A 27355-nucleotide genomic window follows, 5' to 3' on the forward strand; every position below is an offset into this window, starting at 1 on the left:
CTCCCTGGACCCATGCTCCCGTTACACTTTGCATATACTCTGTGCCAACACTTGCCCTACTCGCTGTATGTTTTCCTTGTGTCCCTTCCGCCTATACTGTGACCTCTCTGAGGAAGAGGTTATTGGGGAAGGTCATCCGAAAGAAGTGACCGCCGGTCGGCCCCCCGAGCCCTCACAGGCTCCTCACCCGCCCCCTCCCTTGTCCTTGGAACGTGGGTTCTCCGTGCCCTTTTTGCTCCCAGAAGCTGCTCGAAGGACACAGCCCTGAAATAATGATGTGGCGTTGAGAACACCTGCACGGCATGCGCGACCGAACCCAGTTAAGCCTCTCTCTGCATATAGACTTCTGCCATCTAGCAGGCAGGTACAGGGACCCCACTCGTCTTGCTGCTGCTCAAGACAAGCCTCGTATGTAAGTTCCCCTCGCCTATTAAAACCGTCACCTACAAAAAATAAAAAAATAAAAAAATAAAAAATAAAACCATCACCTACAAAGCTGGAGTGGCCTCCTTCCGCCTCTCCCTGCCCTCCGTGGGGCAGGTCTGTTACAGATCTCCCCCGGGAGGGCTGCTGACCAACAGAGATGGGGGTCTTGTCACCTGCAATCGTTAGCCCCGACCCCAGCCCCTGGCACACGGCAGTGCTCAGTAAGTGGGTTTGTGGAGGGGACGCCTTCATTCCAGCCTCATTTTTTCACCCCACACTTACATCATTTTGATAATAAGCTTCCCTCACTCCTTCTTTGGGGGGGTGGGGGAAGAAAAGCAAGGAACATAGATCGTGTTTAAGGTGAATAACTTAATGCACGTTACCGAAATATTGCAGAGGAACAGAAAGGCTGTGATGTTCCTCAAGACGCTTCTCTTGCCGTCGCCCTGCAAGAAACCGGGACGGCAGGCGGGGCCCGGGGTCCCTTCCCGGCTCCCCTCGCCCCCCTCTCCGCCACAGCCTTCTCTCAGACACGTGTTTCCGTTGGCCGCGCGGAGCATCTCGCCGCCTGGGGAAGCCGCGTCCCCGGCCACAGCCCCGTTCCCGAGGCCGGAAGAGGAGAGGGGCGTGGCATTGCCGCTGCAGACGGTGACCATTCGCAGGGTTCTGATGTCCTCAGACAGCGTCTCCGGCTCTCGGTGGATAGACTCAATGATGAAGAGGTTCTGGACGTATTTCTCAACAATCATCAGGACAGAGTAGGGCAGGTTGAACCAGGTGTAGGGGGGGCAGGCTTCGGCACAGAGCACGGCCAAGATGGAACCCCAGGAGATGAGCGAGGAGCTGGAGGCGGTGCCCACCAAGAGGTCGGCATCCAGTTTGCGGGCCGGGCTTCTGGACTCATCCAGCGATTTCTGGTCTATCCTGTAAATCCGGATGCCAAGCAGCCCGGCGGCCCCCATGAGTATCAGCAAGGCGATGGCATACAGGTAGAACATGATGAGCGCCGACTCGCTCTTGGATTTGGAGCGCCCGATCTGAATCAGATACACCACCACGACCCCGATCGTGGCGGCCAGCACGCTCAGGCCCAGGACCGAGCCCGCCACGACCCCGCGGAACTTGAACCGCACGCTCTGATGCTGGTGGCTGTCAACTTTGCGTCCGATGTTTTTCCACAGGACGTAGAGCATCATGGAAGCCAGGATCTGATACTCTATGTTGAAGGGATAGAGGTAGTAGATCCCGTGCGAGATGGCCGAGCAGAGCGTCGGGAGCGAGCAGTTACACGGAGGCGTGTGGTCGTCCAAGACTGGGGGCGAGAGAGAATGCACGGGAGGGAGGTTGGCATGTTGAGTGGGCAGGTGGCAGAGCATGAGTAAACAGCGTCACTGAGGAGTCACACGCGGGTGTTCCCGTTGAATTAAAGCTTTGTGGTGCCTTGTTATCACGTTTAATATCGTGGCTAAATTGATGGCCATGACTACCCCCCAATGAGCACTACCTCCATGAGTCACATTATACCCATCGATCCGTACCTACACCAGCCCTTTTAAATGGTATTATACAAATTTACTGAACATGCAAAGATGTCCACAAGATTTTGCATAAGAGAAGCTCGCTGAGGAGGTGAGAGTATAATTCCATTTTTATAAATTATAGATGTATAGATGATAGACAGACACATAGAAGAAATCTGGAAAGATAGAAGCTAAAATGTCGACAATGGTTATTTCTGGGTGGGAAAGTGGCAGGCAAATGTTTTTTTTCTTTCTGTTTTTCTTTCTGGGTTTTTTTTTTTTTTTTCAGTAAAAGAAAGTTCTATTGTGTCTCTTTCCCCCAGCTTCATGGATTTGTGGAGATATCATTGGCATGTAACACTGTATAAGTGTAAGGTGTCTAGTGTATTACTTTCCTCCAAGTTTTGCTTCCTTGTATCCTCTAAACTTTCTATGTGCATATGATTTACATGTGTGATTTTTAAATTATTTTTTATTTTTATTGACTTTTTTTGAGAGAGAGAAAGAGAGCACACAAGCAGGGGAGGGGCGGAGGGAGAGGGAGAGAGAGAGAATCCCAAGCAGGTTCCACATCCAGGGCAGAGTCCCATACGGGGCTTGAATTTACAACAGTGAGGTCATATCCTGAGCCCAAATCAAGAGTCAGATGCTTAATGGACTGAGCCACCCAGGTGCCCCTAAAATTTTTTTAAGTAACTTTATGAGGGAAAATGCCCCTTCTCCTGAGCAAAGCGTTTCCTCTTGAGAATATTGGATACTAGCACGTGTAGTGTGAGACGGGAACCATCAAACTCCAATGCTTGGCACACGAGTTGGCACCAATTTCCGGAAGGCACTTGGCAATGGAATACAGAGCGATTTCATAACAAGGAGGGCACGTGCTATACATAAATAAGAAAATATGTAACAGAAGCCTTAAAGATGATGCAGCTGTAGTCTCGGACCTAGAATTCCAATCTGTTTTGAGGGACGAGTCAAAAATGTAATCAAAGCCAAAAAGTGTAATCAAAGCATTAGGTAAAACTGTGTGTGTGTGTGTGTGCGCGCGCGAGCGCACTGGAGAGAGAAAAAGAGAAACATTTCAGTGTCCAACAATTTAGAAACTGTTAAGCGAATTTTGATACATTCATACAATGGAACAGAAGGCTGCCATTAAAAATTATAATGAAGTTGTGTTTTAATGGTACAGGAAAGTGATCATGTTACATAACAATGGAAACAAGTAAGAATAAAATGTATACACAGCATTTTTAAAATGCGTGTCACAAGGGGGCACCCGGGTGGCTCAGTTGGTTAAGTGTGCAACTCTTAATATCGGCTTGGGTCACGATCTCATGGTCATGGGATCGAGCCCCACGTCGGGCTCCAAGCTGACAACACGGAGCCTGCTTGGGATTCTCTCTCTCTCTCCCTCTGCCCCTCCTCTGCTTGTGTGCGTGCACTCTCTCTCTCTCTCTCTCTTTCTCAAAATAAATAAATTAATTAAATGAAAAAAATAAATACATATCACAGCTCAGCACTCAGTTATGAGATCAATTTAGTGGGTAGCTGCCAATGTATTTTTTAAACAGAAAGGACTTGTCATGGAATAGAATGGAATGGAATGGTACCAGATAGAAATTTGAAAGTGTCTCCGATACAGCAAGGTTATTATTTCGTGGCATATGTGTCCACACGTACAGGTGTGCACTTGAGCTACCGTGCAAGTTCTATTTCTTATTGTAGCCTGTAGTCAAAAAAATAAAAAGATTGAATATATACACTATGGCCTTAACTACAGATAAAGAAATAGGACACGACAAAGAAATAACCTGATATTAACAGCACGTAACTGCATTTCTGGGTAGGTGCTACTGTAGGGTTTTTTTTTCTTTACACTTTGTCACTGCCTTAATGCGTGACTTGTAGAGACCAGTTATAAAATCACATGGAAAGCCTGTGGCAGCACAAATCACCTTCACTTTTGCAGAACCCTGCACTTTTCACCGCACAACCGGTTTCCCACCCAAGGCGCTACTGTGCAAAATCAGGGGAAGAAATCAAGGAGAAAGGTTCAGATCAACAGAATGTGAGAGCTGACAGAGTCTTTTCTTTGTAGATCAATCTAATTCCATCTTTCCACAGAGGTTCCTGGAGCCAGATCAGATCCGGGTTTCATCATTTACTTGCTGTGTGGACTTGGGCTAGTTACTTAACTTCTCTGTGGTTTGATGTTTTCATCCAAATGGTAAGGTCAACACTGACTACCCCACGGTGTTTTGAGAATTAAATGAGCCGCACGAAGGGACTAGAACAGCGTGCCAGGCCCTCAGCAAACACTTGGGAAGTTTGCTTTGTTTTCATTGCTATCACTGACACCAATGAGGAAACGAGAGTTGACGAGAGAGAAGGACTTTCCCAAGAGTCGGCTGCCGGTGGAGAGCGGGGGTTGGGGGTTAGAGAAACAGCGTGTGCCCTGACTTCACCATCCCCACCCCACTGGTAAGGAAGCAGGGTTTTTTTTTAAGTTTACTTATTTATTTTGAGAGAGAGAGCAAGTGAGTGAAGGAGGGGCAGAGAGGGAGAGAGAGAGAATCCCAAGCAGGCTCCACACTGTCAGTGCAGAGCCCGATGTGGGGCTCGAACTCACACACCGTGAAATCGTGACCTGAGCCGAGATCAAGAGTCACATGCTTAACCAACTGAGCCACCCAGGTGTCCCTGGTAAGAAAGCTGTTTTAAAGTTGCCCTGGGCGACGGGCCTGGGGTCATACAGTGAGTGTACCTGAGTAATACATTAAAGCTAAAAGGACTCCCTGAAAGAACCTGGTTCAGGTCCCCTCACTTTATGAATGAGAAAAGGGAGGCCCAGAGACGTTGAATGGTTACCAAAAGTCACACAGCCAGGACGTGATGAGAACATCCCCAAATCTAGGCTATCCGGTTCCCAGCACATTTCCGCCCTGCACATTCCTCTCAGCCCCACTGTTCTAATAGAGAAGCGACAGGTCATAGATGGGAAAGAACTTTGGAAGGAGGTGTGGCGGGCTCTCAAACAGGAGCAGGGTGGGGGTGGGGGTTGGGGATAAGGATGGGCCATAGGTGCAAGCCGGAGAGAGTAAAAAAAAAAAAAAAAAAAAAAAAAAACCACTTCAAATGAACTCAAACCAATTAACGACAACCCTGAGACCTCTCTGGGTATTTCAAAGCTATACTTTTAGTAGAAAGAACGGGTAATAGAGACTTAATTAAAAACACAATGACTGCCAATCTTCCCTAGCTGTAAACAAAGACATTCACTTCCATACCAAACTGTACCGTGAGAAATGGTATCCTAAATGATAACCCTTGGGTCCGGCAAGTCCCTGAGTCACTGAGGGAACCATTAATTACCCTCAGCACGTCCTACTTACGTAACCAGAACGAGGGACTCAGGAGGTTTTGAAAGACTTTCAACAACAGATGATTGTCTGGCCAACGTTGTGGTGGAAGGACCCTGCAGTTCTTTGGAACCTGCCTCTCCGACTCTGGACATTTCTGGTCTCTGCGGCCTTCTAAGAGTTTCCAGCACGGGGACGGGACAACTCTTATCACTCACCTATTGTGACGTTCCCGAAGCCCAGCATGATGAGACGTTCCTTATGTTCATTAAGTTGGTGCTTTGACTCATTCAGGACACCATTGGTCCACAGAAGCAGGTTAGTGAACACTGAGTGGATGACCCCAAACCTGAAAAACACAAGGACTCAGTTACTGAGCCGCCCTGGGAAGCTCCGAGCCCCATGGGGTGAGATGGAGACATTGTGCACACACACTCCCACATGCACGCACACACACGTGCGTGCCTCCTTCTTCGCCAAGAGTCTGGTTTTGCCAGGCAGTTCAGACCTTAGGTGGGTCCCTATCTGGGGAGAGGCAGTTCCGTGGGAACTTGCAAAACCAGTCTTGGCACTCTGCCTTAATCTTGAACCTGCCAATACTCAGCTCATTGTCGATGGGACAAGAAGAAACTGGGATCCAGTCATGGAAGCTTACTGAAAGCAGGCACCAACCCCACCACAGCCCGAACCCTTTCTCCCAGAAGGGGAAAGAACCATCACGGAAAGATGAAGGGCTACACTGGAAATGTGGAGGGTTGGGCACGCCCTCACTGTTGGCTGGCCAACCCAATGGTCCTCATCCACCCCCTCTGTCTTGCCACTTACCTCGAAAGAAACTGAATCAACAATAGCCAAATATGGAAAGAGCCCAAGTGTCCATCAACCGATGAATGGATAAAGATGTGATGTGTATATATACATATACACATACATTGTGTATACACACACACACACACACACACACACACACACACACCACGGAATACTACTCAGCAATGAAAAAGAATGAAATCTTTGCAACAGGGTGGATGGAACTAGAGGGTATGATGCTAAGTGAAATAAGCCAGTCAGAAAAAGGTATCATACATTTTCACTCGTATGTGGAATTTGAGAAACTTCACAGAAGACCATAGGGGAAGGGAAAGAAAAATAAGTTACAAACAGAGAGGGAGGCAAACCATAAGAGATTTTTAAATGAAGAGAAAAAAAACGAAGGGTGGAAGGTGTCAGGGGGTGGGGGGCGGGGAAAATGGGTGATGGGCATTGAAGAGGGCACTTGTTGGGATGAACACTGGGTGTTGTATGTAAGTGATGAATCATGGGAATCTACTCCTGAAGACGACTACACTGTATACACTATTTGTTAGCTGACATGACAATAAACAATTAAAAAAAAAAAAAAAGAAACTGAAACAAGTCAGAGACTCGCTGTCTGGTCTCCCCTGCAGCCTGGCATGGCCACTCTGGCCAGTGGGATGTGAAGTCAAGTCTACTGGGCACTCCCAAAAGCTTCTGATTTTGTGATGAAAAGGATGAGAATAAAAAAGCCTATGTACTGTCCTTCCCCCCCTTTGTTTCCAGCTTTGAATACAGACATGAAGGCTGGAGTTGTGGCAGCCACGTTGTGACCATGAAGCAACCAGTATGGGATGAAATGGTAACCCACTAAGAAGGGCAGAGTGAAAGCATACACTTGTCCACCATCTGCCTAGAGGAAAACTGGTATGACTGGGTCCTCAACCCTGACCTTTCCTCTCCTCTGAGTTTTAACCCCAGCTGCCCCCTCGGGGCCTCCCACAAGTGACCACAAGCCAAACTTTCCTCATTCGAACCCTGGCTTCCTGGAGCAGCTGTATAACATCCAGGCACAAGAGGAGAAGGAAACAGGTGTTTGCCCATCTGCTTGCCCCTGTGCTCGCCCAGCAGCTATAGATTGTGGCCAGGTCACCCCGGGGCCTGGCACAAATGCAGACAATGCTGTTTGCCTCAGGCCAACTGCCTTTTCTTCTACTTATAATGCACACGGCTCCTTTTCTTCTCTTCTTTCCTGGTGCACAGGGCACCGTCCAATCCCAGGCCCGCTGAGCCCGATGAGATAATGCCTATGTCACCTGCAGCTGCAGACGGTCTCCGTGAGCTGGCAGCCTCTTGTCGGTCCGACCTGGAAACTGTCCTACAAACTAAGGGCAGAGGCTTCCTCATGCCAGGCCGCCTTGTTCATACTTGGGTCTGATGGCCCCAGACCACAACAAACACAAGGCCTCCGGGGGCCACTTCTGACCTCAGTTTATGCTTTCAGCTCTGCTCGCACAGCTACTGTACCTCCAAACCCCACCCTTGGGAAGAGAAATGGACCCAAACAAGTTAAGGGGAATTCTTAGATCGGAGAAAAGTCCCAGGACATACAAAAAGCATGGGGCCGTGGAATCCTGGCTCAAAAGACCAGAAAACAAACAAACAAACAAACAAACAAACAAAAATGACAGCAAGTCTGGGAGTGGTAAGTTCTGAAGCCTTCAGGGCCTAGCAGGAAACGTCAACGAATGAAGCAGGTCTGGGGTCCATTAGGGAGCGGTGGGGACTGTAGCAAACTGAGGCTACACCCCCCCACTCAGCTCTGGCCCTCTGCTGCACGTGCGTTTGGGACGGCCAAATCTTCCAGTTTTGCCAGAGAAGTCGAAATCCAAAACCTAAAGGTGGGGAGTACCTCAAAAATGTTTAACACTTGTCTCTACAAACAGAACAGGCCAAATCAAGCTCTGTGTGTTATCTCATTTAAGCCTCTCGCTGTCCAGGTTAGGAAAGGGGCCACGAGACAGGGAGAGACTTGCGTCCAAACACCCAGCAAGGAGGTGGGCACGGAGTTGTGTGTCCCATCCCTTGGAGTTCCCTCAGATGACAGACCCTGGTTGCCAAACGTCTGGGTGCCTGGCCTCAAGCCGTCCCGTCCAAAAACTGAGAGTGCAAGGCACGGATGTGAGCCACACGTAGAATTTCAGATTTTCCTGTAGCCACGTTTTTAAAAAGTGGTAAGAAAAAAAGAAAAAAAAAAAAGGAACAGGTGAAAATAGTTTGCATCATTTTCTCTTAAACCCGATCTAATTTGCTATGACGTCAACATAGAATCAACAGCAACAAAAATTATCCCTGAGATCTTTTGTACTCGGTTTGTCGCCCGAGGCTCCAAAACCTGACGTGTGTTAGACGCTTCCCGCACGTCTCGGTTAGAAGTAGCCACAGCTCAAGTGCTCAGTAGCCCGTGTGGCTGGTGGCTGCCTTACCGGGCAGTGCAGATGCCCGAGCAGAGCCAAAGACCCTTTTCCGCCTGGAGGGGAATGGGCCCGAATGTCCCGAGGCTGTGATTGCATGAGTGACATTAGAAAGAGAAAGACTCGGGGCGCCTGGGTGGCTCAGTCGTTAAGCGTCCGACTTCAGCTCAGGTCACGATCTCGCGGTCCGTGAGTTCGAGCCCCGCGTCGGGCTCTGGGCTGACGGCTCAGAGCCTGGAGCCTGTTTCCGATTCTGTGTCTCCCTCTCTCTCTGCCCCTCCCCCGTTCGTGCTCTGTCTCTCTCTGTCTCAAAAATAAATAAACGTTAAAAAAAAAAAAAAGAAAGAAAGAAAGAAAGAGAAAGACTCCGCCCGCAAAGCCAGGAGGCCACTGCAGTCACCAGGATTTACGGCCAACAATCAGAGCCCCCCAGCCGTGCACAGGCAAGTGTCTTGACCTTGGGCGCTTTGCTTCATTTCTTTGAGCCTCGGTTTCCTCATCTGCTGAGTGGGGGCTGGTGATCGTATGGCCCCTAAGTGGCAGGGCTAACGTGGGAGAAGTCCTCGTGAGGAACACGCCTCAGAGAAAGTGCTTTATGCGTGAGCAAGCCCACCCCACTCAGCCAGGAGTCTCTGGGGGTAGACGAGATGTTCCATACACATCTGTTGAAAACCTCTCACCCTTTACCCCCAACGATTCTACTTCTAGGAACTTACCCCAAGCAAATCATCAGAGATGTTCAAACACTAAAGATGTTTGACCGAGGACGTTCATCACAGTACGACTTATAACAGCAACAAAACTTTCAGAAAGATTGGGTGCCGTGGACTGGCTTGTGTCTCCTCAAAATTCTTCTGTTAAAGCCCTAACCCCGCAGCGCGACTGTATTTGGAAAGGGGGCCTCTAAGGAGGTCATCAAGGTTCAGCGAGGTCATAATGGAGGGGTCCCGGTCGAATAGGACTGGTGTCCTCAGAAGCAGAGGAAGAGAGAGCAGAGCTCTCTCTCCGCGAGCGCAGAGGAAAGGCCACGTGAGGCCACAGCACACAGCTGCGGGCAGGCCTCCAAACCCAGCCCTGCTGTCACCTTGACCTTGGGCTTCCAGCCTCCAGAACCACGAGGACTGTCTGCTTCTGTTGTTTCGGCCGCCCAGCGTGTGGCATTCTGTCGCCACAGCCCGAGCAGAGTAACACAAGAGGGCGGCTGGTTAGACTAACTGCGGCAGTGACCCGCGGGGCGGTCAGGAAAGGTCGTGGCGCAGACGAACGCCGACCGGAGGAAATGCCAACGATAAAATGGAAAGACCAAACACAGCAGGAAGAGCAGGGCCGTGATGGTAAGTAGAAAATGGAGATGCACCCGGGTGGCTCAGTCAGTGAAGCATCCGACTCCTGCTTTCGGCTCAGGTCATGATCCCAGGGTGGTGGGTTTGAGCCCCACGTCGGGCTCTGCACTGAGCACAGAGCCTGCTTGAGACTCTCTCTCTCCCTCTCTCCTGCCCCTTCCCTGCTCTCTCTCTCTCTCTCTCTAAAAAATTAAAAAAAAAAATTAAAAAGAAAAAAGGAATGAAAATTGTATTCATGGAAAAACTGGCAGGAAGCAGCCCGCAATGTTAACGGTAGTTACCGCTGGGTGGGGGGCGTCTCAGCCAGCTGGGGCTGCCGTAACAAAACGCTCCATTCTTTCTCACGGTTCTGCAGACAGGAAGTCACAGGTCAAGGTGCCAGCGCGGTTGGTTTTGGTGAGAGCTCTCCCGTGGCCTCTCTTCTGGGTGTGCAGAGAGGGAGAGACGGAGATCTCTGGTGTCTCTTCCTCTAAGGGCACCAATCCCATGATGGGGGACCCCACCGAGCACATCATCTAAACCTAACTACCCTCCAAACGCCCTGCCTCCAAAGACCATCACCTTGAAGGTTAAGGCTTCGGCATGTGAATTTCGGGGAAACACATTCAGCCCACAAAAGTGGCATTAAGGTGATTCTTAGGTCCTATTGTACCCTTGCAATCTTATCAGTTAAAAAGTACAATCCTTAAAAAGCGTCTGTGGGAGGAAGAGCGAAGGATCCACCTGTTCCTTGCTCCCCGGCATGCAAAGTGGGACAACTCGGGACAGAAATCCCAGGCCTGCCACTTGCACTCTGGAGACATGGGGTAAGTCCCCTAATCTGCTGGGACCTGTGGGCCGCACCCCTTCAAAGCAGGGAAGCGTGGTTCCCATGAGTTACCCTTACAGAGCCCGCGTGCAGATCAAATGTGAGAAAGGGGCCATTAAAGTGCTCTTTGCTGGGTTCTCGGGGCCCAGAACTCATTTGTCCCTGGTTTGTCCATTTCTCTCCACTGGGCGACCACTCAGGGCCACAGAGGATAGCACGGGGTGCCAGGGCACAGCCCCCGGGACATCCCACCAGGTGCCTGGGGTACCTCGGCCCAATGTCCCCGCATATCCCCGACAGTGTCTGGCCGTGGACCCTACACACAGCAGCAGCTCATTAAATGCTTCACTGCCTGTTGAGGCTGATCCTTTCTGCATGGCGGGATTGGGGAAAGCTATTTCTATTTCTTTTTTTTTTTAATTTTTTTTTCAACGTCTTTTATTTATTTTTGGGACAGAGAGAGAGACAGAGCATGAACGGGGGAGGGGCAGAGAGAGAGGGAGACACAGAATCGGAAACAGGCTCCAGGCTCCGAGCCATCAGCCCAGAGCCTGACGCGGGGCTCGAACTCACGGACCGCGAGATCGTGACCTGGCTGAAGTCGGACGCTCAACCGACTGCGCCAGCCAGGCGCCCCAAGCTATTTCTATTTCAATAGGCTATCAAAATGGTTCTATCCAGGGGTCATCCATAAATCCTTTCCTAAATTTTTTAATGTTTATTTGTTTATTTTGAGAGAGAGAGAGAGAGAAAACACGAGCAAGGGGAGGGGCAGAGAGAGAGGGAGGGAAAGAGAGAGAAAGAACCCCATGCAGATTCCACACTGCTGACCCGGGGCCCCAACCCACAAACAAGCAAGATCATGACCAAAGCCGAAATCAAGAGTCTGATGCTTAACCGGCTGAGCCACCCAGACGCCCCCATAAATCAATCTTTTAAATATCTGTTGTCATTTCAAATGGTACTGGGGGAGTTTTCTGTTTCTCATGATCTGATAAGAGATCTTTCTATGAAACAAATGCTGATTCTTTGAGTCGGTGGTATGTGGGCACCCAGGACTTTCTTACGTGATGGTAACACCTTCCATCTAGTTAATTCACTCCCTATCCTATGGATTCTTTCCCTTGATTCTCACAATCACTCGAGAGAAAGGTGACAGAGAGAATGACAGACCCCACGCTTACTGAGCACTTGTTACGCACCAGGCACGTGGTTTATGTCAATCACTTCATTCAGTCCTCAGAGGCTGGCCCTCCTCTCATCCCCATTTACAGATGAGGAAAACTGAGGATCATAAAGGAAAATGGCACCGACAGCAGAGTCGGAATTCGAAACCACATGGTCCTACTCCCAGGGCCGTCCGTCCCCAGGAAGAGGCGGATGGTGGAGGGCCTCCTCCCCAGGCCAAGAGCGCGGGCTTTGCTCATCGGGATGGAAGGGAGAGTTGGTCTCCCATTTAAAACCCAAGCGCAATGGCAGTGATGAGTCTGTGCGTTCCAAACGAACACCAAGTTCAACTGCTTTACTAGCAGTTCCCACGCTTTTTACCTTTCCAGGGTTTTGAAAGACTGGATGATATCCTTGGCATGCCCCCAAAGAAAATACACCTAGGAAATAAAGGAAGAAAAGAAAGATGCGTCAGGGAAAACCACTGTCATGTTCGCATACTGAGAAGCTTTGAAACGCACAGAAGTGGAGCGGGGAGATGCTGGGACGTCCGTGAATTCCCATCCCAAGGGTCCCAAGGATGGAAAGTCACCAAGGCCCTCTCAGGCGGCAGTGCCACCCCCCCAGTGGGGACCGCGCTCCGGAGGCGAGACTCCAGGTGTGCGAGAAAGGTGTCGAAGACAGGTTGAGGCTCTCAGCAGGGATGGGGCTTGGGGAGTCGCTGCCTGCCTGTCACGATCCCCGTCACCCCGATTCTATCACCCGTGTTAGGCTTCCTCCGAGAAACACCCAACAAACAGTTCCTACACCAGTGGCCAAATGTTGAGGGCTTTTTAAAAATAGTACTTTCGGGGCGCCTGGGTGGCTCAGTCGGTTAGGCGGCTGACTTCAGCTCAGGTCATGATCTCACGGTCCGTGGGTTCGAGCCCCGCGTCGGGCTCTGTGCTGACAGCTCGGAGCCTGGAGCCTGTTTCGGATTCTGTGTCTCCCTCTCTCTGACCCTCCCCCGTTCATGCTCTGTCTCTCTCTGTCTCAAAAATAAATAAATGTTAAAAAAAAAAATTAAAAAAAAATACTTTCGGGGTGCCTGGGTGGCTCAGTCGGTTGGGCGTCCGACTTCGGCTCAGGTCATGATCTCATTGTTCTGGAGTTCGAGCCCCACGTCCGGCTTTGTGCTGACAGCTCAGAGCCTGGAGCCTGCTTCAGATTCTCTCTCTCTCTCTCTCTCTCTCTCCCCCTCCCCTCCCCTGCTCATGCTCTGTCTCTCTGTCTCAAAAATAAATTTAAAAAACATTTTTAAGGGGCGCCTGGGTGGCTCAGTCGGTTAAGCATCTGACTTCAGCTCAGGTCACGATCTCACGGTCCGCGAGTTCGAGCCCCATGTCGGGCTCTGTGCTGATGCTGGCTCAGAGCCTGGAGCCTGCTTCCGATTCTGTGTCTCCCTCTCTCTCCGCCCCTCCCCCATTCGTGCTCTGTCTCTGTCTCAAAAATAAATAAAAAAACATTTTAAAAAAATTAAAAAAAAACATTTTTAAATAATAAATAAACAATAAATTTGCCCTGTTCAATCTTCATTTTGCAAGGAAGAGCTATGAAAAATAAAATCAGAAAACACCAAAGAAAATTCACTTACACATCCTACCTCTTCCACATTGTTTTACCGACGACTGACTGGCCTGCTCTGAAAACACTTTCAGGGGATGGTCCTTAAAACATCTGACGTCCCAAAAAGACAGAGAGCAGTGGCTCCTGGTAAGGTGCCATTCAGCCCAACAAGAGGGAAAACGTTTGGTAAAAGGATTTATCAATGACTTCCAAGTTAGACAGCTACTTCACTGATACTTTCGTAAAGACCACATGGCAACCCCCAAAAAAGTTTATGAAGTTTTAAAGTGAAACCTCGGAATAGGATATTCTGCACGTTCTCTGTAAAACTTTGACAAGAATGTGCAGGGAACTACACATTGTTATCTTCCTTCCCGGTTTTTTCAGTAACGTTAAATTACATTTTATTTGTTGAGTTTACTTTTTTAATGTTTATTTTTTGAGAGACGGAGAGAGACAGAGCACGAGCGGGGGAGGGGCAGAGAGAGAGGGGGAGACACAGAATCCGAAGCGGGCTCCAGGCTCCGAGCCGTCAGCACAGAGCCCGACGCGGGGCTGGAACTCACGAACCGCGAGATCGTGACCTGAGCCGAAGTCAGATGCCCAACCGACTGAACCCAAAATAAATGTTTTTTTTTTTTAATTACCATGTAATCCAGCAATCCCACTCCTGGGTATATATCCACAGGAACGGAAAGCAGGGTCTCAAAAAGATATTTGTATGCCCATGTTTACAGCAGCGTTGTTCCTAACAGCCAAAAGTACAAGCAATCCAGTGTCCATCAATGGATGGAGACGGCGTGGCCCATCCATACGATGGAATATTGCTCAGCCTTAAAGAGGAAGGAAATTCTGACACCCGCTACAACACGGATGAGCCTTGAAGACATTAAGCTCAGCGAAACAAAGCCAATTGTCACAAAAGGACAGACACCGTATGATCCTACTCATCTGAAGTCCCTAAAGTAGCCAGAGTGGTAGAGACAGAAAGTAGGATAGTGGACACCGGGGGCTGGGGGAGGAGGGAATCAGTAGGTAGTGTTTAATGGGGACGGAGTTTTAATTTTGCAAGACGAAAGGGTTCTGGAGGTCGGTTGCACAACAGCGTGAATAAACTCAAGACTACTGAACTGTAGCTAAGACAGCAAATGTGATGCTGTATGTAGGTTAGCACAATTTAAAAATTCCATTTTTTTTAAATACTGTTTTTCATTCTCCAGTCATCGAGTGTAGCAATGCCAAGGAGTAAATGTCCGCTAGGTATAGGATGCTTGATGAATTGACTGATAAAATGCCCTAAATTAGGAAGATAGAGATCTGCAACCCACCAAGTAACAGAGTGATATTTTGAAAACGCACATCTGTCCAGGTCATTCCTCTGCCTAAAGTCTTCGATGGCTCCCCATTGCCCGCAAGATATAAAGTTCAAGCTCCTAAGTGGCCATCAGCCTTGGCCAAGTGCTCACTGCAAAGTGCTTTACACACATTAGCACCTTCAATCTTCACAAAACCCCAGGAAGCAGGCGCTCGACAGATGCGAGGCCTGAGACCCAGAGAGGTTAAGTAATTTGCCGGAGCTCACCATCGCGAGTATGAGCCAGAGTCAGATCACCTGACCAGAGTCCATGCGCTTAAGCCCTCCGCTAAACCATGGCTCCGTCTATGCCGTCGCCCCAGCCCGCCTCCCCCCACAGCCCCACACACCTTCTCCCCGTCATGTGGGAAGACCACACGTCCCCCAATATCTCTGACACCCTGCTTCCATTGACACCTCTGGAGCTCTTCCTGGCAGAAACGACCTCTCACCCCAAAGCTGGTGCGCCCTCATCGCTGGGTGACTTTGGTCAAAGCATTGAGCCCTGTGTTGTCATCTATATTTGTAATTTGTCCCCATCTGACTGACACCTTGGCAGGGCTCAGACCATGGTTCTTCACATATGCATTCCTAATACTGGAAATACTATTTGTTGGGTTCAGAGGGAAGGAAGGAAGGAAGGAAGGAAGGAAGGAAGGAAGGAAGGAAGGAAGAGGAAGAAGGGAAGGAAAGAAGGAAGGAAGGAAGGAAGGAAGGAAGGAAGGAAGGAAGGAGAGAGGGAGGAAGGAAGGAAGGAAGGAAGGAAGGAAGGAAGGAAGGGGGAAGGAGAGAGGGAGGGAGGAGGAAGAAAGGAAGGAAGGAAGGAAGGAAGGAAGGAAGGAAGAGAAGGAAGGAAGGAAGGAGAGAGGGAGGGAGGAGGAAGGAAGGAAGGAAGGAAGGAAGGAAGGAAGGGGGAAGGAGGAAGGGAGGAAGGTAAAGAAGAAAGTTCTTTCTGGTCTCACTAAGACTCTCCAAATTGTCACTGGTATCACCATAAGCCTCTGTCATCATGAGATTTGACTCCCCCGAAATAAGTAGCCAATAAATAAATTGTCAGTGCTTCCATGACAAAACATCAGAGATTGAGTGCCTTAAAACAACAAAAATATATTTCCCACGGTCCGAGAGGCCAGAAGTCCAAGATGAAGGTGTGGGCAGGGTTCTCCGGAGCCTCCCTCCCGGGCGTGTGGCCGGCCAGCCATCTTCCTCCACGGTCCTCACACCGTCTTCCTTCTCCGTGAGTCTGTGTCCCAATCTTCTCTTCATATAAAGACGCCGGTTCTATTGGATTAGGACACCCCCCCATGTGACCTCATTTAGCCTTAACGGGCTCCGTGAAGACCAAATCTCCAAAATACAATGTTTCAGTGACCCAGAGGAGTGACCGTCATGGCCCAGGGTTTCCTTTGCGGGGGATGACAGTGTTCGAAGATTGATTATGGCGATGGTCGCCCAGCTCTGAGAATACACCAAACCACTGGCTTGTACAGCGAAATGGGTGAATGGTACAGTGTGTGAATGACAGCTCAATAAAACCCAATAACATATATGAAAATCCACTCCCGAGCCTTTTCTGGTAGCCTCAAGCTTGGCAAAATGTCCTGACTCTCCATTACAAGGGCGCCCTCATAGGATCCCCACAAAGACAGCCAAGGGGACACAGAGACCCATTTGAGAGCGGAGGCAACGGAAGGACTGAGCCTCAGAGGAGGATTACGCCTTCTCATGCTGTCTCCCACACCTCCCGTTTCGTGTGCCCTGGGATACACTCCGCAGGAGCCGAGGCGACCTACAGAAACATCTTAGGGTTTACCTGGACCAGAGTATGTGCTGCGTGTGTGACAGGGAAGACGCCTTCAGTGGCTGATAAACATTCAGAGAATCCAACGAAGTAGCCAATTTTAAAGCATCCCAGGATGATGGTGATGACCGCGAACAATGTCATGCTACCTAAATTGGGGGGGGGGGGCGCGGGGAGAGCACAGAAACACACGTGTAAGTGTTGACACGCACGGATGTCGTTTCAGAGTAAACGACATTAAAACCCTCACCTACGTGGTCAAATGGTTTTTGCAAGGGTGCCAAGACCATTCAGGGAGGAAAGGGCAGTCGTTTCTACAGATGGTGCTGGGAAAGTGGATAACCCAATCGTGAAAGAATGAATTTTACCCTGCCTTACACTATATACAAAAATTAACTCCAGATGAATCGAAGACTTAAACATAAAACCTAAAACATCAAAATGAAAAAACTGTCGGGCCTCAGAGGATACTATTAACCTCCATTAAGAGTGGGAGGAAATAGGGGCACCTGGGGGGCTCGGTTGGTTAAGCACCGGACTTCAGCTCAGGTCATGATCTCACGGTTCGCGAGTTCAAGCCCCACGTTGGGCTCTGTGCTGACAGCTCGGAGCCTGGAGCCCGCTTCGGATACTGTGTCTCCCTCTCTCTCTCTCTCCCCTTCCCCCATTCACACTCTGTCTCTCTCTCAAACATAAAGAAACATTAAAAAAAATTTTAACAACTAAGTCGATAAATTTTATGTTGTGTCATACATATTAGAATTAATTACATATATACACAGCAAGACAGTATTGTGTCCTGTTTATCATTGTTCCCACCTGATGCATATCCTGGGGTCTGGTGAATGATATACATTCAACAAAGATTAGCCCAATAAACAGAAGGCCTCTAAGAGCTTTTCCCCAAAAAAGATCAGTCTAAGAGTGTCACTGTTCTCCTCAAAAAATCTGTTCTCTGATCTTAAAACCCTGCTCTCTAGAGAAAAAGATGAGGGGCATACAGGCATTCGGGAACCCTTGCACTCTCTGTGCAACTCTTCGGTAAACCTAAAACTTTTCCGAAATAGAAAGCATATTTTTAAAACTGATAGGAAGGGGGATCCATAACGGTGTCACGGAAAGGGCCTGAACTTAGGCAAAGTGAAGAAAGGAAGTATTCTTTGATGGTGTATGTGGCATGGTTTGGACCAAACAATAAACACAAAAAATATGCATAGGAAAGAAAAAAAAAAACATGGAAAGGAATATACAAAACACATTAAAAAGAAACTTGTAACAAATGAAAATATTAGCAAGAAAAACAGAGTGGTCATGGAGACTTGATCAACGTCAAAGGTCCTAATCCTTCTTCTGGGCCAACGTTGGCCACCATTCACGCCTCCTCTCCCACAAATGGGAGGAAACTGGATCGTGTGTGACAAGCATTATAGGGAGGTCGAGAGAGAGGACGGGTCCTCACACTGAGCTATAACATTACAGCTCCAACCCAAGAAGCCTCCAGTGAAAAGTAACCCAATCGCCCAGCTCCTTTCCATTGCTCAAAGCCTTATAGAAACAACTCTAAGTCACATTTTTTTTTTTTAAATCCTGGCAAGCTCCCAGTGAAATCAAAAGCTCAGTAAGAGCGGAGACTCAATCCCGGTGCTTTCAAAAGGTTTGACAAATGCATGGCTCGTTTTGATTACAGGGGAAATAGTGAGAGGAGGTGAGGCAGCCTGGCTGGTGTGGCAAGGACACAGGCTGCAGCCCTGGGGACCTGGGCATTGGCTCCGGCTGTGCCCCCGGTGGCATGCGTGAATTCAGATGAGTCACTTCCCTGCTCCTAGCCTTGGTTTTCCCATCTAGAAAACGAGACCAGTCTCCAGCACTGGTTCTCCAACTTGAACATGCATCAGAATCACCTGGAAGGCTCGTTAAACCGCAGATTGCAGGGCTCCACCCCCAGAGTTTCTGCTTCAGTAGGTTTGGGGGGGGGGGGTCCAAATTTGCATCTCTAACAAGCTCCCCGGTGGGGCTGGCACTGTTGATCTGGGACCCCACCTTGAGAACCACTGGTCTAGAACACCCCTGTCACTGATATTTCAAGAGTTACGATAAATACATCATCCGCCTTCTCATAGTGTTAAAAATCCTTCCTTTATCCATTTATTTATACAACAAATATTTGGGGGACGCCTACTATGCATCAGGCATTTTGCCAGGGGCTCAAAGGCAAACAAACAAGATTGCTGGGGAATCAACAAATACACATGTGTAATATTGGATAAATTGGGCTGTGCGCAAAATGTAGAGGTGCACGCTGGCACCAGACTTCTCATCTGCAGAAATCGGTGGGAGAGTAGCTAGAGTCAACTTTAGGGAAAGGACTGCAACGTAAGAACCCTACCTCCAGCCAGCATGTCACCTGCTTGTCAGGGCACAAGACAGAAAGAGATTTGAGGGTATGCAAAATGCAATTCATTCAACAACTCTTTGTTCCAGGGATGGTCCAGCCACTGTCCCAAGTCCTGGAGACGTAAAAAGAGTGATAAAATAAAGTGCCTGCCCTCAGCGAGTTTAACGTTCTAGTGGGGGAGACAGAGAATGAGCAAATAAGTAATAAACATGGAAGAAGTGTCAGGAAGTGAAAAGCGTGTGAGGAAGAGTAAAGCGGGAAGACGATTAAAGTTGACGAAGGTCAGAAGGTGCCGGCTGAACAGAGAACAGAGGTGGGGGGGGGGGGGGGGGAGTCATGCACATAACTCGCTGTTTAGCCAAACAGCCTGTGAACCGGGGGAGAGTCCTCATAATTGGGAGAGACGAAGAGGAGAGGGAACAATGGCAAGCAAAACATGTAGCAACAGATTGGAGAGGATGATGGATGTATAATCGAAGGAAGAGGGGGAGGGTGAAAATGGATGGATGGATGGATGGATGGATGGAGGATGAATAGTCTAGTAGATAGATACATAAATTAATAGGAAAGAAAAACAGGATAGTAGAAGTTAAACCCAAATGGATGAAGATACACCAACTGGAAATGTGTGACTTACATGGTCTATAAAAGCTTTGTGATGCAGAATAAGGTTGGGACAGACTGGGTGGGGAACAGACACAGAAAACCTTTCAAAGATCTCATGGAAAAGAGATAGAGACCAGGTGAAAACAGGGGCGAAGAAAGAAACAAATGGATTCCACAGATCTCCTCTCATTGGAGCAGAGGCAGCAATGTGCCTTCCTGGGGGAAATGTTAAGGGGTTTTCTGGATAAGAATGGAGTAAAATGCATCTGGTTGTGAGAACAGGAAAGGAAAGATAGCCATTCATTGAATAGAAAGACACAATAAAATGTTCAGGTGCTCCAGGGTTCCTTGGTGGCTCCGTCCGAGGAACGTGGGACTCTTGATCTCGGGGTTGTGGGTTCGAGCCCCGCATTGGGTGCAGACATTACTTAAAAATAAGATCTTTAGGGGCGCCTGGGTGGCTCAGTCAGTTGAGCGTCCCACTTCAGCTCAGGTCATGATCTCACAGTTCATGAGTTCGAGCCCTGCGTCGGGCTCTGTGCTGACAGCTCAGAGCCCGGATGGAGCCTGCTTCAGATTCTGTGTCTCCCTCTCTCTCTGCCCTTCCCCTGCTCACACTCTGTCTCTCTCTCTCTCTCTCTCTCTCTAAAAAATAAATAAAGATTTTTTTAAATAATAAAATAAAATCTTTAGAAAAAAATGTTCAAGTGCTCCAAAAAGCAAACGTATGCAAAAGGAAAATGAAACAACATGTAAAAGAAACCATAATGGTCGCAAAGAAAACTGGGAACAATAAAGTCAAGCATATAAATCCTTACAGTAAATGGGTCCAGGGAATGATCTGAATCTCCCATTAATTTAGTCAGCAAGGATGGGAATATTGGATTAAAAGCAAAACCTGTTTTATGAATCACACTATTCACTGAGTAGCAAGGGCAGAAAATCAAGGTGTGGACAAAGAGACCATGCCAATGAAGAGAAAGCGGGAAGAGCCATATGGATACCAGACCACATGGAATTCAAGTTAAATGTAGTAAACAGGATGAAGAATCCCTTCATGTTTGTCATCACGCATGAAAAAAAGGCATAATGTATGAGAAAGATATACTAGTCCCTTGTGTGCCAAATAAAGTAGATTTCCCTATTTATAGTATATGTAACTGCTACTTTAAAGAGATCAAATGGAAGATTCCAGAACTAGACTGATCTGGTAGGAGGAAACGTAAGGAAGGACACAGAAGAATTAAGGCACACAATCAGTGAACTTGGATTTACAGCCTCCCTTTGCACACCTCAAGAAGAGAATATATGATTTTGGATGCCGCTAGAATATCATCAGCAAAAATCGACTCGCCTGCGAGAAGACAGTGGGCTGTAGTGGTCAGAGCCTTGGCCTCAAATCCTGTTCCCCATCAGTTATTAGTTGATGACTTTCAGTAATTACTTAACTTCTCTATGCCTCAATTTCCTCAACTGTAAAACGTGATAATAAATGATTGGCTTTCTCTTAGGGATGTAGAGAAGATTAAACGAGTCATTACATGAAAAGTACTTAGCACAGTGCCCCACACGTAGGAAATTCTACAAATGGATGCTGTCATCATTCTTATCATCAATCACAAAGAAAAACAATGAATTCGAACCAATTAGAAGTTTCCCAGCCACGTCACTTGAGAATAATCCTAAAAGGTCTCGTGTTGGCAGAGGGGAGAACCCTCCTCAGTGGTAGGCACCCAAATACTCCCTAGGAGTCTGGAACCTTGAACTGTAGGCTCTTAGAGGTAGAAGGCCCCATAAAGTCAGTCTATATCCCCGTCTCATGCAAGAATGCTTCCAGTGCATTATGACTAGCGGCCAACTGGTGTCCCATCGGCACATGCCCAGGGCTGGGGGGCTCACCGTCTCTCAACGCACACCCTTCCATCACCAGCTGGGGCTCATATTAGAATCTTCTTCCCTATGCTGAACTGCAGTCAGCCTCCTAGAACTGTCATCCTCTTCCTTGGAGATTGTGTCATCATTCACTCACTCACTCATTCATTCATTCACCCATCCGTTCACTTGGCGATTCAGTAAATCCCAACTGGCACTTGCTACGTGCCAGGCACTGTGCCAGGAGCTCAGGCTATAACGGGGGGCACATGCAGACAGGGGCTCTGCCTCCAAGAGCCCACGATCTGGTGAGATCGACACACCGAATAACACAATCTCCTACTTGATTTGCGTCAAGAAGGAAATAGAGGACCCTATGAGACCAGACCACCTGGGGGTCCACACCTGGTCTGAAGGTATCAGGAAAGGCTTCCCTAAAGAAGTAACTCTGCTTTCCGGGAGCTGAAGGATGGTCTGGGGCCGACGGGAGTGAGGTTGTCGCCTCCTCTCCCTTCTGGACCCGACACCCTTTCGTCCCTCCTGGGGCCACCCTTCTGCAGGTGCCCGTGTGATGGTCAGAGGGGGACAAGGCATTCCACGTGCAGTCTGACTTCCTTTCCAATGAACGCCAAACTGGCACCAGCCTTTTGGGCAGCCCCATTATCTTGCTGATGCTGAAATCCTGACATTATGTTTATAGTTTTTTATTAGACAAAAAAAAAAATCTCATCCAAAAAATAATATGTAAGAAAACGCATGCAGCTAGGCAAGAGTCTGTCGTAGTGACCCCAGGCTGGGTCTTGGGGACCCACCGCTCTCCTTCCCAAGGGGATTGTTCAAACCCCCCACCCCCGACATGTTGTTCTGCTCCAGAAATTTGCCGGGTGTCACTGTCATGCTCAGTTTGCTATATTCTGTGTATTCTTTTATCATTTTAAAATGATTTTTAATGTTTTTTTCCCAGACTCCAGCAAAAACAAAAGACCTTCTTCTGGGGATCCTTCCCTAAATCCCTAAACCCTCACCCCCGCCCCCAGCTGTCTTCTGCCTCCCTTCACGCATCCCCTGCACCTACACACTATAATGCTGGATCATTTATTTCGTAAGACATTTCTCTTACGATGTGCCAGAGGCTCCTAAGCATTTTATATGTACTAACTCACTGAGTCTCATAATACGTGGTATCATCGTCCCCATTTTACAGATGAGGAAACTGAGGCAGAAGTAAAGCTACATGCCCAGAGAAGGGGCACGCTCTTAGCCTCTGCTGCCCCCTTGTCGTCCGCACCCCTCTGTGCAGGACCACGTCCGAAGGTCCCGCCAGCCCCAGAGCCCAGCCAATTCTGGGAGCTCAGTCCAGGCCGTCGAACAAAACCAGACCAACAGTTCTGCCCAAGCACCACGAAAATTTCCAGGCTGTACACTTGGCTCCCTTCTCTGTTGCTCCCCACAAGTTCCCGGGAGCCTCGACGAAGAAGACAGAAAGCAAACAGGAAGTAGACTTTTGCCTTCTCTGACACCTGTTAGTATCAGGCCATCTGCCCGGAAGCAAGGAGTCTGTCCCTCTTCACCTTCTCACTGTTAAACATTCCCAGTGATGGGGAGCTCCATTGTTGCATCTCTGCGTTCTGTGCCTCCGCCCCTCCCCTGGTGGCCCCCCTCCGCTGCTCCCTGCCGCCGTCCCCCATGGCACCTGCCCCTCTTCTCGCACACACTGGGACCCGCTTACTCACAAGTGGGGACAGCCTGTTTCCCAAACCCATCACCATGTTCCTGACCTTTAACTCGACAGCCGGTACAGCCACCACCCCTGAGCTGGTCTGACATAAGCAGCTCACCTCTGCCCCTTCACTTCCAGGCCCTTAAGGGACGACGAGCACGGTGCTGGGAGCAGTCCATTTCCGGGGGCAGCATGCTGGACAGAGATGTAATGTATCATACACATGGGTGGGTCTCATTTTAAGAAAAAAAGTATTGGGGCGCCTGGGTGGCTCAGTCGGTTAAGCGGCCGACTTCGGCTCAGGTCATGATCTCGCGGTCCGTGAGTTCGAGCCCCACGTCAGGCTCTGTGCTGACAGCTCAGAGCCTGGAGCCTGTTTCGGATTCTGTGTCTCCTTCTCTCTCTGACCCTCCCCCATTCATGCTCTGTCTCTCTCTGTCCCAAAAATAAATAAACGTTAAAAAAAAAAATCTGAAAAAAAAAAAAGAAAAAAAGTATTATGCAAAAATATGATCTTAGAAAAGGAGTACATTTGGGGATGATTACTCACAAGCATTACAAAAACGAGAATCGCTGGGACGTATAATTGAGACAATGCTTCTAACGTGCCTGCATTCTGAACTCACTCAATAAACACAGCTTCATTTCTTATTGTCATTGTTCCCATAATTGTGTGTTGATGACGCTTCTCGGGACTTGAGACAGAACAGTAACAACAAAATCCTACCACTGGTAAGTAAACCACTACAGTCTTTTATGGAACTAGAAACAACTAGGATGTTAATTACATCGTAGTAATTAACAGCCTGAAACAGCTATTCACTGAGTGTGCATATCAATGTACCCACTGGGCTGGCACGAGATAGCCAGGCTGCTGTCATTCCTTCCAGAAAAAAACCAATCTCTTTACTTAGCAAACAGAGGAGCTGGATTAATAGCCCCTCATTTCTGCTAAATATTTTAATACATCAATATTATCTGTTCCAAAGGAAATTTTCACTTTCTCATGCTCAGTAGGTGAAGCAGAACGTTTTCTGCTCAAAGAAATGCCTCACAGCCCATACCAAGACCCAAAAACTTTCTCTGAAAACATCAGTGCCCCGAATTTCACAGGCTGGTTCTTTCTCAGAGCCCCGGATGTCTAGAACTGTCACAGAAGCCAGGGCAGAGCTGAGTCAAACCTGTCCTTCCAGCTATGATTCCAAGGAAAACCCCAGGGCTGGCTGGGGCTGATGCATCTCCCATGGCCTCCCCATGTTCTTTCGGGACAATTAGCCTCTTGCTTTTTGATGAACCGCAGCCCATTCACAGGGATCACAGTGTTTTGCAAACTGCGTTCAGCTCTTCCCCGAGAAACAACTGGGAGTCTCATTTCAGTCATGAGGAAACAGGGACTCAGAAGGTGAAGGTAGCAGAGCTGGGACACGGAGCCAAGCCTTCCAGAACGACACCATGACCATTAACCACACTCCTCACTTGAATGGTTACAGTATCGTGTTTGTCTCAACAGCCGCCATTTATTGAACACCTGCTATGTGCCCTCTCTATATTTGCCACTACTGGGTGTCTAATAGACATCTGAAAAGTAACGTGTCCGTAAGAGGAAACGGTGTCACCCTCACCACTGTTCCTCCCTCTGTCTCCCTAATCTTGGGAAACGGCACCACCATTCAGCCACTGACTGAGATCACAAGGCTTCGAGTCTTTCTGGGAAGAGAGAGAGACAGGAGGGAGAGGGAAAGAGGAAGGGCAGGGGAGGGAACGGTGGTAGAAGGAAGGGGCAAGGAGGGAGGGAAGAGGAAGGGAAGAGGTGAGGGAGGGTCAAAGAAAGGAACCTTCCACCACAGGAAAGCCCAGGTGGAAAGCCTACGTGTGTAATCTCTTTTAGCCTGTGTAAATCAGTGTCCTCAAAATAACATTTCATTTCCATTTGTTTGTTTGTTTGATTCAGACACCGGAAAAGGCACGGGATTCCCCGCCATTCAGAGTCACAAAACCATGAGCCTCCCTCAAACAACCGTTTGCAGAACAGGAATTCGGGCCCAGCCTGGAACTGGGTCCATTTTTCCAAAGGCAGGATGAACTAGCCGCAGGCCCTGAGGCTACAAAGCCTGAAATCTCACCCGGTAACACGGCTCTTATCCAGCCAGCCCTAATACGAGGTGGAAACCGACACGGAGCAAAACAGGTGCACACAGAGAAAGCCACGGTGGCCAGTGGGAGTTGGGAGCAGTTCCCGGCAGGGCGGGCGGAGACGATGGCACTGGGGCCAGACCTCGGAAGGGAGGTGGGTGGGAAGGAGAGTGGAGGTGTGCTGGGCACGCAGCCTGAACCCAGCCAGCAGTCACTGGTCCCCCCAAGTGTGTGATTCCTGCTCCCCGCCTGCGGAAACGGGCAGGGTGGGCAGATTATGGAACGTGCCCAAGGTCACGCAAGGACAAGGAAAAGCCATGCTCTCTCGGGCAGATTTAAAGTCAGACCGGACGAGCGGTCACGTAGAGATGTGTGATGTGTGTGGTCCCCGCGCAGTGACACGTACCCAGCCTCTCCGGGGAAGGTTTCGCAGGGACTGTCTCCAAGGCGGACTCCCCACTGCCTCCTCCCTTTGACTGCACCCCATCGAGCTCCCTCTCAAGGGCCGAAGCTCCTGGAGGAGGGGAACCTTCCTATCTTGATGATGTTTCAGTCACCGCGGCCTGACTACCTGGCAAGTGTATTACCCTCCGCGGCCCCAATGCTTGGCCGCTTAGCCACGATTCCATTGGCCCCAGCTGCACACTCTTAGCGTCTCCTCCACGCCAGGCCCGGAGGTGGCTCTAGGACTAAGACGTGAGCCTCTCAGAGCTCCCCCAGGGTGGTGGGGGGGGTGGGGGGTGGACAGAGATATCAAGAACAGGTCTCCCCAGGGCATGGTGAGGGGTGGGGGAGTGTGGTCAGACCACAAAGAGCAGGGGAAATCAGAAAAGCACCACCAGAGGGGACGGAGTGAGGCCTGAGCCCTGTTCTGCAAGGCAAGGCAGGCGGAAGGCACTGAGGGAGGCGGGAACAGAATATGCAAAGGCATGAAGACCTGAAACACCATAATGGGAACTAAGAGCCTCTCGGGAGCCCAGAACCGAGGGCAAAGGAGGGGATAAAACCAGAGCGCACTGCGGGGGGGCTGATCTCAGCAGGCCGTGAATGCCAGGACGGGGAGTGCGGCCTCCCTCGTGGCTGCAGGAATTTCAGCCGAGGAGAGACGTGAGCGGGCTCGTGTAGCTGCGGCTCTCAGGACGGGATGTGTGCCGAGAGCCTGACGGCAGAGAGAGAGGAGGCTGCTACAACAGCCCGGGCGTAACAAAGAAAAAGAGAGAAGGCAGGGAGGCGGGGGGAGCCCGAAACGCGGCGGGGGAAGACGGAGCAGAGGGAAGTCGGGGGAAAGGGCGCCGCCGAGCGGCTGGCGGGCGAGCCGGCGGGCTGCGCGCCGCACCTGCCGGCGGCCGGGAGACTCACCGCGGAGCCAGCGCGCGCCGGCGTGCGTGTCCTTGGGGCGGAGGAGGCGGCGGTGCGCGGCGCTGCGGCCCACGTACCACAGCATCCAGAGCAGCTGCAGCAGCATGAGCGCCGTGAGGACGCACAGCAGGTCGCTCTTGCCCACGCCCGAGGCGTGCACGGCCCAGGCCAGCAGGAGCAGCAGCCCCGCCGCGAACACGATCAGCCCGTACTGGCTGCTCAGCGCCTCGGCCAGCTTCTGCGGGACGCTGGCGCGGAGCGCGCCCCGCCGAGGGGCCGGGGACTCCCGCGGGGCCGCGAGCTGGGGCGAGGGGCCGGCCGCGGGCCCCGACGGCACCCTGTCCGGGGCGCTCCCGGCCGCCTGGGGAGAGGCAGGCGCCCCCTGGCCCCCGGGCATCACGGAGTGACCTGCCCGGAGTCTGGTTCCGGGAGCGGCTGCGGGCCCGGGGCCCCACCGGCTGTCCCCCCCCGCCCCCCGCCCTTGCCCTGACGCTCTCTGCCGACCAGTCCCCCTCTCCCGATCGCCCTGCGACACCTGCTCTCCTCGCTTCTTCCCCTCTGCCCTCCCTCGGTCAAGGTGCACAGCCCGGTCCGCTCGCCGCCGCCGCCCCCCAC

General features: G+C 50.0%; 1 protein-coding gene across 1 annotated transcript in view; it reads right to left on the minus strand.

Moving 5' to 3' along the window:
- The window catches only part of OTOP1 (otopetrin 1), a 34368-nt gene extending 7231 nt beyond the window's left edge, over nt 1–27137 (minus strand). The window contains exons 1-5 of the mRNA XM_042982755.1: nt 26741–27137; nt 16668–16804; nt 12277–12335; nt 5527–5657; nt 813–1741 (exon numbers count right to left, since the gene is read on the minus strand). Coding sequence (XP_042838689.1) covers nt 813–1741; nt 5527–5657; nt 12277–12335; nt 16668–16804; nt 26741–27137 — 1653 coding nt within the window. The remainder of the gene's footprint in view (nt 1–812; nt 1742–5526; nt 5658–12276; nt 12336–16667; nt 16805–26740) is intronic.
- Between the last annotated feature and the right edge of the window lie 218 nt (nt 27138–27355).

Source organism: Panthera tigris, chromosome B1 (genome assembly GCF_018350195.1).
Source record: "Panthera tigris isolate Pti1 chromosome B1, P.tigris_Pti1_mat1.1, whole genome shotgun sequence".
Lineage (NCBI taxonomy): Eukaryota > Metazoa > Chordata > Mammalia > Carnivora > Felidae > Panthera > Panthera tigris.